We start from the raw sequence: 15,329 nt of genomic DNA, 5'->3' as shown, positions 1-15,329 counted from the left end.
AATAGACATTACATGTGCCACTGACCATAAACCAAGCAGCTGTTACAAAAATATACAGTATATTTTGGGGGAACCAGACATGTTTTAATACTACTTATTTTCTAATGTTAATTCCATGGAAACATTCCAGTGTCCGATACGCTAGTCTTGGTTAATTTCTACTTAATCTAATTCTAATTTTTCTCCTCATCATTAGGTGGAGTCATATGAAAGTAGTATAGGGGGTTAGTTTAGCCTCAATGGGAATTAGCATTACGGACCCCCCCTGGGCAAGTTTAGCCTCAATGGAAATTTAACATGGGCAAAAAACCCTGGGCAAGTTTAGCCTCAATGGAATTTAACATTGGAAGAAAAAGACGTTTGGGCCTGTTGAGCCTCAAGGGGAAATGGAATAGGTTTGGGACCCTATTTTTTAAAGAAAAAAAGGGTAGGCAATGGAAAGTCAGTCTCTTTTCGAGAAATTGGAGTGGCCCTGAAAAGGGCCTTTGGGTTTCTTCTTCTTCTTATAATTTCTTCTATTTCTCCACCAACTTCTTATTTTATGTCCTACACTCTTTCTCTTCTTTTCTTTCTTTTCTTCCTTTTTTCTCTTCTTTCTTCTTCTTCACCTCCTCTTCTTTCTTCCTCTTCTCATTTTCTTCTTCTTTTTCAATTTTTTCATTCCATGCTCTTATCCTTATACTTTCCTCTTCATCCTCCTTTTCCTCCTTTATTTCTTTCATCACATCACTTATCATGTCCTTTACTTTTCGTAAGTTGTTAATCTCCATCTTCACTCGATGGGGACTATAAGAATAGTGATCTTCGTTTAGCCTCACTAGCATTTGTTCCATCATGCCCAAATTGTCCAGGACGTCTTGCAATGTTTGCATTTTATCGAGGTGGTTTGAAGCCATCTTCTCTGTAGAATGGTTTGAACGACGAATACTGTGGGTTCTTATACGAAAAGCGCGGACATGATGGAAAACATCCCCCTAGAACAAAATTGATATTACCTAGATCATGACCAAACGACGCGCGGACGTGAAGGAAAACATCCCCTACTTTTCTCATTTCATATCATCTACTATCCACATACGTGAAGCAGCAATAAACTAACCAAAATCTACCATTTACACAAACCAAGCATCAAAATCAAATCCTATTCAAATCCTAATCTACTATCCACACAAACGTACTTGAACCGTTACAAAATCCAAACTATACTCTCCACATACGCTAAAAAAACAATAAACAAACCCATAATCTACTATTCACACAAACCTACGTCAGCGCTGAGAAATACAAACACACAAACACATACCCTCACACTAATAAATAAATAAATAAAGAGTCAGTGTTTATATTCACACTACTCTGCATACACACATTGGCAAATCGATTGTTATTTCTTTTCTAAAGGTTTGGGTAGCCCTGAAAAGGGCTGTTTGTTTTTGAACTCCAGTGACACCTGGTTAATGATGGCACCTTCCAGGCCTGGCACCACACACACATCTTCTTCCCCAGTCTCCTTTTACCTTTCTTCTTGGGAGTGCAGAGGCGGGATAAGTGGCTTCAGAATCCCAATTTTCTGTCTCTGGGATTCTGAAATTTCCTCTCTCCTTTTCCTCCTCTTCTTTTTTTCTTCTTTCCCCCTCCTCTTTCATCCTTGCCTCTTCGACAATGGCCTCCGCGGCCAGTTCTTTTAGTATGCGCCTGGCATATTCCAGGTGCATCTGGAGTTCTAGCAGTTTCACAATTCTGGTATTCATTGTCTTGTCAACGAATGAACAGGGTAGCTAGACTGCCCAGCGAGTTTCAATTTATACTAAAAGCGCGGACGTGAAGGAAAACATCCCCCTAAAACAAAATTGATCTTACCTAGATCATAACCTAACAACGCGCGGACCTAAAAGAAACACTCACTCACTTTTTTTAATACTACCCATCACTATTCTAAAAAATTTTCAATAATCGCTTCAATATACTATTCACATACGCAAAGCAATCCAATCCATCCCCTAATCTACTCTCCCCACACCTCAAACAGCAAAAAAAAAAAAAAAAAAAACCATGATCTTAATCTACTATCCACACAAACGTACGTGAGCACTTACAAACACACAATCCTATACACAAACACAGACACTCACGCTATTAAAAAAGAGTCAGTGTTTATATTCACACTACTCTACCTACACACATTGGCAAATGGATTGTTATTTCTTTTCTAGAGTATTGGGTAGCCCTGAAAAGGGCTGGGTTTTTTTTTTGTTTGCTATGGCAATCTTTTAGTTTCTAAGAATGCGATGTCCTCTGAGGATAGACTTTCTGGCGATAGGTCTGCTTCTTCGGAAAGAGAAGAAGTACTCTTTGGTGTCGATACGACAATCGACAAAGCCTCTGTCAGCTTCAGGTTGCTGCTGCTGCTGCTGTTGTTGTTGTTGTTGCTGTTGCTGCTGTCTCTGAAGTCTGTACTTCTCTGTCCATTCTTCTTTCTCCCTGTTCACTTCTTCTCTGAAGAGCTCTTCTATCAGGTCTTCAGTGACTTTTAACATTCTCACATTCTCTATCTCTTCTGGCTTCGGTATCAGACAGTGTCTGACCCTATGCAAATTCACGTAGGCTTCGTTGAGCTTAGCTAGTTTGGAGCACATCTTCGTAGGAGGATGAGTCGACAATGGATGGTTAGACTGGGAACTACCCCGGTTCTTAAAGTCAAAGCGCGGACGTGAAGGAAAACATCCCTCCACGGTTTTCGAGCCGCAACGTTCAATGAGTGTCATGAGAGTGATAGAGAGATGTCAAAGAGCATGAATCAATATTCTTATAGCCAAACAAACCACAAAGGTATTTTTTTCAAAACGCAACATTTTTTTTTCAAGATCACTTAACACTAACTAACAACAACTCTAACATTTTTTTAACAATAATCCAACAATGTAACATCAAACATTTTTTCAAATGACAAACATTTTTTTTTCAATTCACACTCTACTTTAAACAGGGCTGACAACGTTGTGAATGAAATTGTGATTTCCATTGTTGGAAGTCATTAGGCCATTGATGGAAATTACGTTTCCTAGCTTGAGACAAAAGATAAGCATAATGGTCACAAAACCATTGATCTACTTTCACATCGTTTCTTGAAGAAGAACGAGGATCAAAATGAGTCACTAAATGTTCTAAGGAATAGCCCAGGCTGCGATGATGCAGAAAATACACACAGTACTGTCCACACACCAAGGAATCTGTGCCTTGTAATTTCACATTATTGAATCGGCTGGTCTGAGCATTTCTTCTCATAACAGACATGGAATAATCAATTTTTGTAATCAAATTCTTATTTATAGCACCAGACTACATCTATTTGACTCTAATGTATAATGACCTACATCACTAGCTGTTATATATATATATATATATATATATATATATATATATATATATATATATATATATATATATATATATGCATCCCTCTGCCTGTAATATATATGGACATGTTTGAAGCTTTGTTCCATTTAAATTTACTGATATACTAAGTGCTCATTTCAAATCTAAAAAATGTTGTCTACACCTGAATAAATGATCTTGTTGGCATGGGTTTTCAGTCAGAAACTAGTTATGTTGTATAGTTATTCATAACTGAAACTTGTGCCAATCTGACCTCAAGTCACGGTAATAACTAAAGTATTTAGCATCCAGGGCGGATCCATCTGTTGGCACCCCATAAATAATTTTAAGATTTAAACACAGAGAAAAATATATAATCTTTACAAGCAGATTTAAACAGCACATAATGTCATAAGCAAATTGGAAATAAGAACGATTCAGGATAGTAAAAATTCAGTGAACAGTTTATACTGCATTATACTTTATACAAGAAATCTGTATGGGAGTGTGTATATTTTCTACATGACAATAAGATAACCTTTATCATCTAACCAGTCAGTGATGTTGGAAAAGTAAAACCTATAATTGAAACTATAGACTGTAAGTTTGTGAATATATTGGTACATAACCAACCATTCATCCCTCTAATAAGACAGTGGGAACCACATGATTCACATTACATTAGCAAATTTCAAATTCCATTGTCAGTTCCACTTATTATTATTAAAATAATGCATCACTCGATCATTACAATGCAATTTGTGCGTATTACAATGGTATATAAGCTTCATTTTTGCGACGATGTCAATGAATATATATATATATCGGTCATAAAACTAGCAGTGTGTTTATAGCTCCCCTCCACACGCACACACACACACACACACACTTGAATTAATTTGAACAACCCTTTTAATTTTTAATTTTTTTTGTTTTCTTGTTGTAAGCTTTAGCAATGAATTATTTCTTTTGTCGAAGTGTATTTGATCTTATTGCTTATTGTAAGTTCTTACAAAAAAGATCTACACAATAAATTGATTATGCCTTTTAGATGTTTGTTCTTCAAATGACCGATCTAATTCAATGTTCAACATACCTCTTCTTCAGTGAGAGTAGTTATGAATAGAGTGAATAACTAAATGTCTCTACCAGTTACAGTGTAAATCTCACTAAATGCTTATTTTTTGTGACTTAATGTTACTACGTAAATCTCAGTATATGCTACTTTTGTCGCTTTTGTTACTTTTACATGATCACTTCTTTCATTATTTAAGTTAGGGATAGAGACAATCAGATTTGCAATAGCTTCTAGATTTAACTATAAATACATTTTAGATTGTGTTTAATCCATAGCAATAAAAACGAGACATTGTAAAAGTTAGAGCAGTGGAGTGGCTAAGCGACGGATCGGAATGATTCAGTAATATTCATATTACGTCAAACCAAGAACTCAGCTGGACGTGTTGAAGTTTCCACCATAAACGCGACTAGCGCATGCCGCTATTGCAGTTATCATAGCATATGTATAGATAAATTACATAGATTTTTAATATATTCAAAACAAACAATAAAGAATAAATCAGCATGGCAAAGCAGTCTTGCGTTCTCCCCTCACTTAACAGATATGCGGTAGTTGACAATTTGTTCCCTTTCTCTTTTGTAAAAACCGGTTAGAGCTATCTAACCACAGTGACCTTGGAATTGGAGTGTTACATAAGCCAACTGTAGATTATCTCCCTTTAACTATGCAATGATATGTATCTACCGTAGTTATTTTAAAACAATACTTTATTTTTCAGAGAGAATCTATAACACTTCATTATTGTAATATATGATGGAGGTACGGTTCTACTTCTTAATTTTTTTCTTAAGCAGCTGCTATGAAGAGACAGAGAGAGACAGAGAGAGAAAGGGAATATTTTCTCAGGATAAGGTAAGCGTTTACTTAATTCAGATTTATTTAATATTTGTTCCAACGTATATCTTCCGTGCTATGGCATCACAACATAATTATGTTACAGCTAAACCACTATAGTTGCTCAATTATAAAGATTAAAGCTGTTAAATAGTTATTCTTCTTTTATATAATATATTAAATATTTCCATTTTTTTTTCGACAAATCAATTTTGGTATTCCCAAGGTAATAGATTTCAAGGTCATTAGCAGATCAGTATACAAGACACTTGACATATTGTAAACAATGGTATGCGTTATTATGTGGTGAAGTAAATCTAGACACAAGATAGGGTATATTAATTACCCTATGTGTATGAATCTTTCTATACAAAGGAAACTCTTGTGCACTGGTTATGCAGCATTCATTATATTTTGTTTCCGCTTTCACTCTATCATTTTTGGGGTCACCGAGTGGCCGAGTGGCCTAAGCGCTCACCTTTACGGATCACTGCCATCTCATAACTGTCTGCGTGGGTTATAGTATCAGGCTCGGTCAATGTGAGCACGTAAGAAAGCTTAGCAGTAGCTTATCGTTGGTCGGTGGTTCTTTCCGGGGTTTTCCCTGGTTGTTCCTCCACCATTTATTCTGTCTGCCATGCATAGCATATCTTGTGCTGAAAATGGCGTTAAGCCCTATAACAACAACAGCTATCCTTTTTGGGAGCACATTAAAATATCCTTGTTTTAAAAAGATTGATATCTCTACAAAACTCTCTGACAGATTGTTTAGGTTAAATAGATTTGTGAATAAAATCCGTTTTACTATAGGTTTCCATATAATTCTAACAGTATATTGTATTCAGATTCAACGTAAAATATAGAAGAATGATTATGGCTTATGAATCACCCCCACCACCCCCACACACAAAGTAGCAGACATTGAATGTCCAAAAGATATGCTGTAGCTCAATTTGTTTGACTTGCTGTAAAGTGATACAATCTGTTCAAGCCCGAATGTATTATGATGTTAGTTCACAATGTGTATAGTACTAATTCTAAATCATAAGTTAATTTGAAAAACAGCTAAAATCTTCAGTTGTTGTTATTGTGTTTTAGTCATCTTTACCAAATACTTTTTCTTCCTTATTTTAATCCATTGTATTTCATCATGTTGTTATCTATTATTACAGCCAAAGTTAGATCTGCACAATGATTAGTATTTATGCAGTTTAGATCATTGTTTACATATGACTAATGAAATTCTAAGTGCGGCTTTTCTGTTGCTCATTGGTTGATTTAAGTTGTCAGGTAAAGAATGAAAACAAAATGTCACTAACAGTTACAGCGTAAATCTTACCAAATGTAATTTTTGTGACTAAATGTTACAGCATAAATTGCACTACATGTTATTTGTGTGACTAAATGTCTCAGCTTTAAACTGCACTAAATGCTATATTTGTGACTAAATGTTAAGCGTCAATCTCACTAAATGCTATATTTGTGACTAAATGATACAGGATAAATCTCGCTAAATGTCGCAAATTGTTCACTTTTTTTTAACTCACCTTTCCCATTACTGTACGTGGTATAGATAATCAAATTCAAAACAGCTTATAAAGTTAAATATAAATTCATTTTGGAATTTATGAAAAGTTAAGCAATAAATTACGTGGCTTTAAGAAAGTTAGAGGAGCTTAGTAGCCAGTCTGAGTTTCCACGCTAAGCCCCCGCCCCCCCCCCCCCCCAATCAGCGTAATATGCCACTGTAGCTAGCTGATCCGTTTCTCTTTTGCAGAAACCGCTTACTGGCATCTGACAATAGTTTCATTAGAATTCGCTCCTACCTGCACCCCGTGTCGCCGAGTGGTTTTCAGCTCTCGTCTTTCAAGATCAGTGACATCTCTCCTCTGTCCACGTGGGTATGAGTCTTAGGTTCAACTAATGTTTGCATATTAAAAAACTACCAGTAGCTTCCCGTGGGTCGATGGTTTTTACTGAGGTTTTAACTCGCTCTTCGTCTACCTGGTATACAGGCCGCCATGTCAAGCATATAATGCGCTGATAAATAGCGTTGCAACCAAATCTACAACAATCACTCCTATTTGTAATGTAGGAACTCATTAGATTATACCCTTTTAATAAACACCTATAGATATTGATCGTCGACGTTTCAGAATAATACTATTCAATAACACCTCTTGAGGTAAATACATCTTGATTGAACTTTCTAATATTTATCCTAAGTGAATATATATATATATATATATATATATAAGCAAATATTATCCAATGAGAGAGAGAGAGAGAGAGAGAGATATTAATACATTTAGGATAATATAACTGGTCACAAGTTTTAAAATGTATAATCTTTATATCGTGTCTCATAAAAAACATTGTAACATCACAGCGAAACCAGCATGTGGTTCAATTGGAGATCTGCAAATTATGTTAAATTATTATTTTTTATGAATAATGTGTTAGATATATATTTTTGAATTTTCTACAAATCTACTTTGGTGTTTTCCAAGGCGTTCCATTTCCCTGTGACTTTTGTGTGCTGGTGGAAAGGTTGAATCTCTCATATCCACACAGCCAAAACCATTAGCGGATCAACGTGCGAGAGTCTGAAAACATCATAAACAATGTTATGTCTTATTATGCGGGGCAAAGAATGATAAAAGAACTTATGACGTTATTGTTGCGCAGTAAAGATTGCATTTATAGCAACTAGATTCATGTAACAGTTTAAAAAACTGATAAGCAAAACTTCTACAATGCACGCACCATACATTCTTAATGCATATTAAACTGTACATCTAATGTTATGCATATTTGATTTAATTTATATTTGATTTAATTTAACTGTTCGTAAGTTTTAAAATCTTTTTATTTTTAATTTCATTATATGTCAGAATAATGTAATTTTGTTTACTAGGAATTTGATATTTTCCAGAAATTAGTTTGACCTAACTGTCAGTTGTAAAATCCGAACTTTGTATATTATGTATTACAGCATGTCACATCATTACGTGTTACTTGTTGATGTCAGTGGCACGGCATGACCTGTTTGTTCATCACGCCCAAGGCACGACATGACCTGTTTGTTCATCACGTCCAAGGCACGACATGACTTGTTTGTTAATCATGTCCAAGTCACAGCATTACGTGTTACTTGATAATATCAATGTTACGGCATGACCTATTTGTTAATCATGTCCAAGGCACTTCATTATGTGTTTGTTCATCATATCCAAGTCACAGCATTACGTATTTGTTCCTCATGTCCAAGTTACGGCATTACGTGTTAATTCATTATATCCAAGTCACAACGGTACGTGTTTGTCAATCATGTCCACGTCACGACATAACAATATCTTGGATATAATCCTTGAAAATATATCATCATATACCAATGTTAAAATAATATATCCATTTTTGTGTAATGCTAAAGAAAAAATAAATACACGAAAGTTAAAATGATTTATGCGTGTTCGTGTAATAGTAAAAAAGTCAACCAAATCAAACGATCTAGTAAACCATAAAAACGGGGAGTTTAGTTGATCACAGAAATATGTTTTTTGTTAAACTAATCTGACCTTTTTGATTAATTTCAAAACACGACATTGCAAGCTATGGTTAATTGGTTTATCAAATACAGAAACAATCGGTGCGATTAGCTTGTACACGGCGTGTAATATTTCATTGCTGCATAACTCTTTAAAAATAATCGCTGTTTAAGATATACTGTACTTTATTTACGTAATGAGAATAAGCGTACTGAATATAGAAATAACCTGTCAAACACTGATAAACTGGCTGGGTGATCAATATGTACAAAGCATTTATTTGCTGACCTATTTTATGGTGTGAGGGATACTTGATCAGATTGGAAATATGGAACAATTTTCTCACTTGCAAGTTATATTATTAAGCATGCCATATAGAAAGACTATATGACAAAATACATATAATTTATCCATACGTTGTATATGCAGCATTATATTTCTATCCAGTTAGAAAGGTTGATGCCGTTATAAAAAGATGAATCATTCACTGTGAAGAGATAAATACATTAGCAGATTGGTTGCTTGATTTTAACGACACTTTTAAGAAAATATTGGCAATATCATACCACGAAAATGAGAACTTAGTGATTTTTCTCATGGACGCATTACGAAATCTGACCCAAGGAAGCCTGTGCGGGTTTCGAACCCGAGGACTATTGCATTAAATATCCGACAATATACCATATGAGTTACCAAATTATCTTCGTGCATTGTAAAGAATGTTAATAAACGTCAGCATGGGATAAGTACAACAACAGTTACTGAAGGTATAACATGTATGGTTATTATTTTAGGATGTAAACTAGAATTAAACTATTTAGAATGTGTTTGTTATCTTTGAGATATTGTCGCATTTACAGCTTGGGTGAAACGCGGGGTGGGTGCTGGGGTGTGTAAGGCACGAACCCGGAGACGTAAACAGTCTGAAAACCCCACTGCTCAACTACTCATTTAAACAGGCACGTGACAAAGAAAAAGGGAACAGGGCCAGAGAACAAATACGTGAGACTGAAAGAAAAAGATGCACTGAACTGCAAATGCTCACCGATCACATCGTAACGGGCCTACATAATTATTAATGATTAAGTAGCAATCAACATAATATTTTCATTAGTCTTTTTGAGTCTATTTTGTGATACTTAAAAATTAATGTCTTTTTTGTATTTAAAGATTTCTTAAAATACAAGGAGTATTATCATCTGGTTAAAAATATGACGACTCTGAATTTTCTTGATACTAACTTCATGATATCATGGACGTCTTACTTTTGAAAAAGGGTGACAAACCTTTTGATGGAATCTTAATATCTGTCTGCATTAATTATAAATAGCAATAACTGCATTGCGTAAAGGTTTGTGTTTTTTATTGTTGTTCTCATCCGACATTGAGCAGGCAATCTAGTTTAGACGTTCATTTTGATATTTTAATGTCTACAGTATGGAAAACCTGCTAATTGTATTGCGCTACTATTGATTTACAATATTGACTATGTTATAACAGTTGCCAACGTTGAAACTACTAACAGTGTTGTTGGGAGTACCTATGACAAGTTCGACATCAATGACCGGCTTGTAACTGAGGATATATAATAAGGGCGCTTTCTGCATAGACAAGTCCAAGCAAAGAACAAGGAAGTATTAGTCTATATAGACTGGGTTTTTCTGTATTAACTCCTTAAATAGTTGCTACATCCTTGTGATCTACGTACAAAACGAAAAATGCCGATTTGCTTTGCAAACCGACAAGGAAGAACACAAAGCGTACAGATGAAACAAATGTGTGTGTATCTGCGTCACTTTTAAACGCATTTGGCAGCATAAACTTGCCCCAAATACAACAGTGAACCAGTCAATAGTACAAACTGCAGTGAATCTCATACGGACAACTGACACACTGGGTGAGTTACTATCACAAGAGCTGTGAGATAAAATGATATAAGTCTACAATGTCGACATCAAGTGAAGCTTTGATAGCTTCAGACGAAATGGTGGAGAAGGAAACAAGAGTATCAGAAGAGTTGAATTGCCCACTTTGTCAGAAAGTATTTAGGTCTCCTAGACGACTGCCGTGTCTTCATTCGTTTTGTCAAGACTGTTTACTGTCTCACATTACTCACACTGCTTCTGTAAATGTATATGTAAAGGAATTCTGCTGTCCAATATGCGGCAATCAGTCTCGCTCAAAAGACGAAATTCCTACAGATAAATGGATATTATTGTTTCCTCTGGATACACTCGTACTTTCTTTGTTAATGGAATCAAAAGTGAAACTAGATCTTGTGTGTAACGTTTGCCAGGCTGAGGATGTCACCTCCTCTGCCGTAGACATGTGTACTGTATGTGAAGAGGCTTTATGTGGGAAATGCTCAAAAGGCCACAAAAGGTCAAGACTGTCGACAACTCACACTATTTTGAAAATTGAAGAATTGCCTGGAAATCAGAATACTGTTCTGGACAATCATGCGGTGTTTCATTGCACCGAGCATGCGCACAATCCTCTTGAACTTTTCTGTACAATTCATGAAACTTTGATGTCCACCAATTGCTTTTTTGACAATCATGAGAATTGTCCTAACGTAATTAAGCTCAAAACCGAATCACCAAATATATCAGACTCACTGATGCAAATGAAAGAGATGGTGCAAGATCTTGAAGGTCAAATAAAGCAGTTTACAAAGATAAATTTATCAAATCTAAGCAAGCTAGAAACAAACGTAAATGAACTGGCAGCTGAAATACAAAGATTGAAAGAAAAAATTAATGATGCTTTAGATGATCTAGAAAGGAGGGTGAAAGAAGAAGGGAAGAAAATGTTTGACGAAGAAAAGAAGAGAATAGACCGATTGAACCAATGTTGCCAATCTTATGAAGCAGCCGTTCGGAATTCGAATGTCGTCCTGGATTTAGAAAGGAAAAATGCATCACAGTCTCAAATGTTCCTGCTTACAAAAAGAATAACGAATCAGCTGTCAATGTCCCAACAGCAAATTGAGGGCAAGTACTCAAAGAATAACATTTTAACCTTGTATTTAGAGGTCAACCCACAACTAGAATAAATTACTATGATTCCAAAAGGTGAAATAAGCAGACTTAAGATGAAGAGAAATGGCGAACGTCCTCTTTTATGTGATGGATTCAAGCTTCTAAAAGATTGTAAAGCAAAAGCTGTAAGTGTTAAGAGGATAAATATTCCAGACAATAAGACCCCTTGGTTTACAAGTGTAACATCTACAATATCTACTAAGGCTACTCAAATGTTACTGGCTGATTATGATAACTATGCCTGTTACCTTTTTGGCTCTTCATGCGAAATCATCACTAGTTACACATTCTCAGAAAAGCCGTTTTGTGTTTGTATGATAGGAGAAAAGGAATTAGCAGTAACTGTGCCCATTGGAAAATCAATACACATACTATCCCTACAAGATAATTCGATCATGCCCATCAGAAAGATACCTACTCAATGCCAGTGTTTTGGTATTGCTGCTTACAGTAAAGAAGAGTTGATAGTAGCCGGGCATTGTGGTGACGGAAAGAAGTACTACTGGAGTCTCTTCGCTCTGGAGGGGAAGACGAAATCCTATCATGAATTTGATGGTAAAGGCATTAACCAGACTTACGTCGCACTTAACGCCTTAAAGACTCGCCTGTATATATCTGTATTTAAAGACAACTCTCTGCATTGCTTTGGACTGGATGGTAGGAAATATTTTACATTCAAACATCAGGATCTACAAGACTCACAGGGGGGTTGCTTTGGACAGAGATGACAATGTGTATATTGTGGGAAGTCAATCCTTGAATATTTTCCAAATGTCTCCAGAAGGATCCCTCATTCAGATCCTCCTGAAAGATTTTAAAAGGATTCCTATAGGAATCTGTTTCAGGAAGGGGACAAATTCGTGCTGACACATTATAAAGATACTAATCTCAGTGTGTATGCACTCAGAAATAAAGACGGGTGATACTGTATCGGAGGCAAATATGAATATATACATATGTAACGCTACTTTGTATTAGTTTCTTCTATGGTTGCTGTATGAAGTTTCTGCCCTACTTATACATTTTACAGTGCCTCACGCGCTAGCTGCAGTGACATGCATAAGAATCACGTACAACCATTCACCTGCTTTGATCGATATTCAAGAGGGAAATCTGTTGCGCGGATGTTACTCTGTGAGGCCAACAAAAATATATACTGCTGATTATTAACACAGACTTTAAATGCTCTGGAATATTATGGTATGCTTAGGTGTAAAGGTGTTTTGCAATCAGACTGAAGTTTGCAGTTCGATTTACGTTAGGTTTTAACGATTTGAAGAAAATATACGAAGGTCGCATTGTGTATATTTTGTATCGGTATACAATATATTTCATTGGTAGATTGAGACTATTCTGACTGAAAACATGTCTTTTAAAAAAACTTCCTTCATTAAGATTGTGATTCCGCATACAATTATGAGAAATTGATGCTATATTTAATTAACATGTTAATATGTATGTGAATACAAAGTTCATGTAGTGCATTTATATTTTGTGAAAACGAATTGTGCCCGAATTTCTCACTTTTAACTTCCATGGTACCTATAGAGAGCTTTCCCTTCTTGGTACAAGTATTATATTTTGAATCCTCGGAGCTCCGAACTATGAAAAAACAGTAAATCTAGCATTTGATAAATTATTTTAATTTCGTCTCAACTGCTGATATTTTTTGTTGTTGTTAGTTTCATAAAACTATTCCTTTGAAATTAAAATATCAATATACTCTTGATAAGAGCGAATAAGTTTTTCTTTATGTGCTGAAATAGGAATATCAGAGCAACATTCATTTACTTATTTTGTTCTAGAGCATTCTTGTCCAACCTTTTTGACACCATGGGCCACTGAAAAATGTTTTTCTTGAAGCCTAGGGCAGCAGCAGAAAACAAAAAATCAACGAATATATAGCTGTTCGAGCTCTGGCGGTCCATTTAAAATCAGCCCGCGGGCCGCGGGTTGGATTGCACTATTCTAGCGGAACCTGCAAGCGAATGATCGATTGGTCTTATGGGGTTGAGTTCTTGTCTTTTGACTTTTTGTGGGGTTTTTTTTTCATGGTCAGTGGATTCAGCTCTCGTCCCACTGAATATAGTAAAGGTTACAGACATTGAATAGCTGTAGCGTTATAAATACTGGTATATATTATCTGAATTTGTTTTAAAAAGTAATAATAATAATAATAATAATAACGATGTGGAAACAATCAGAAAATGGTTTAGGTTTAGACAGAAATGTCGAATTGCAATAAATATCATCAGTGAGGATTTTAATTTTGTGTCCGATATTTATATCGTAAAATCTACAATACAAACACTGTCACTGCAATTGCTTCCACTAATATTACAATTAATTATACGAATACTACGAATACAATGTCATTATGCTCCTCCTTTGTCTCAAGTACTGCCATCCCTGCAATTTCTCCAAGTCACTTGTTAAGCCATTGTATGTATTGTTTTTAAATATTATTTTTGGATATGAAAATGCTATAAAATAAACTTGGGCAGCACAGGTATAGTGTTTTAGAAAGAAAATAATGCGAATTGTTAAATGATATACGGGCGTCGGGACCACTCATTTCACGCACCAACAAGCGACCTCTAAGCTAATAAACAGACTCGTTGTTTAATTTTTCCACCATGCATTGATAATGTAGAGTCAATACAGTATGCAAGTATGCTTACAAAAACATCCCAAAACGAAACATGCCTTGGTAAGGATCAGTTAGGTTACATTATCTATAAAAAACCTGCATATCAATATAATAATAGCCATAATCAAACTCTTTAATAGGATATGGGATAAAGGCCAACTATCCACCAAATGGAAACAGGCCATAGTATTACCAATCCCCAAGCTAGGTAAAGATCCCAACAACATAAATTCGTACCGACCCATCTCCATTACAAACAATATTTGCAAAATAATAGAGACAATAATCGCAAATAGGTTAAAACACCACCCATAAACCAATAACCTACTCTCCATAAATCAATGTGACCTTCGGAACAAACGGTCCACCACTGACCAACTTGTTAGATTGGAAACAAACATCCAACTCGCTTTTAACGCACATAGGAAAACCGATCGCAACCTCATAGCGGATTTTCTACACCTAGAAAAAGTGTTCGACCTAGTATGGACCAATGGACTAATGGCCAAATTAAATCAATTTGGAATAAATGGACGCTTGTTCAACTGGATTGGCGATTTCCTCACAAGCCGGGAAATTACCACAAGAATAGGCGACACCCATTGGGAAGAATTTTCACTTGAAAATGGAACACCGCAAGGCAGTGTAATAAGTCCGTTACTATTTAACCTATTGATAAACGCTCTTGACCTCAATGCAGCCTCCACAAAAATAAACTTGTCACAATTTGCAGATGATAGTGGCATATGCAGGAATGGAAATCCTGCCAATAAAACAGTAGTTAAAGAAATCCAGCAGAG

At 35.6% G+C, this 15,329-nt stretch overlaps 1 protein-coding gene across 1 annotated transcript; it reads left to right on the top strand.

The window, feature by feature from the left end:
* Positions 1-10,701: 10,701 nt before the first annotated feature.
* LOC149787152 (E3 ubiquitin-protein ligase TRIM45-like) lies at positions 10,702-13,900 on the top strand. Its single transcript, XM_089978348.1, has one exon. The coding sequence runs from the start codon at positions 10,784-10,786 to the stop codon at positions 11,891-11,893; it is 1,110 nt and encodes a 369-aa protein (XP_089834474.1). The 5' UTR covers positions 10,702-10,783; the 3' UTR covers positions 11,894-13,900.
* Positions 13,901-15,329: the final 1,429 nt, after the last annotated feature.

This window comes from Sinohyriopsis cumingii, chromosome 12 (genome assembly GCF_028554795.1).
Source record: "Sinohyriopsis cumingii isolate HCF-2022 chromosome 12, ASM2855479v2, whole genome shotgun sequence".
NCBI classification, from domain to species: domain Eukaryota; kingdom Metazoa; phylum Mollusca; class Bivalvia; order Unionida; family Unionidae; genus Sinohyriopsis; species Sinohyriopsis cumingii.
Note: the sequence above shows the minus strand (reverse complement) of the source record. Positions and strands in the feature narration are given on the sequence as shown.

Excerpts from the sequence above, each read along its gene's own strand:
- LOC149787152 (XM_089978348.1), top strand. The coding sequence starts at position 10,784 with ATGTCGACATCAAGTGAAGCTTTGATAGCTTCAGACGAAATGGTGGAG.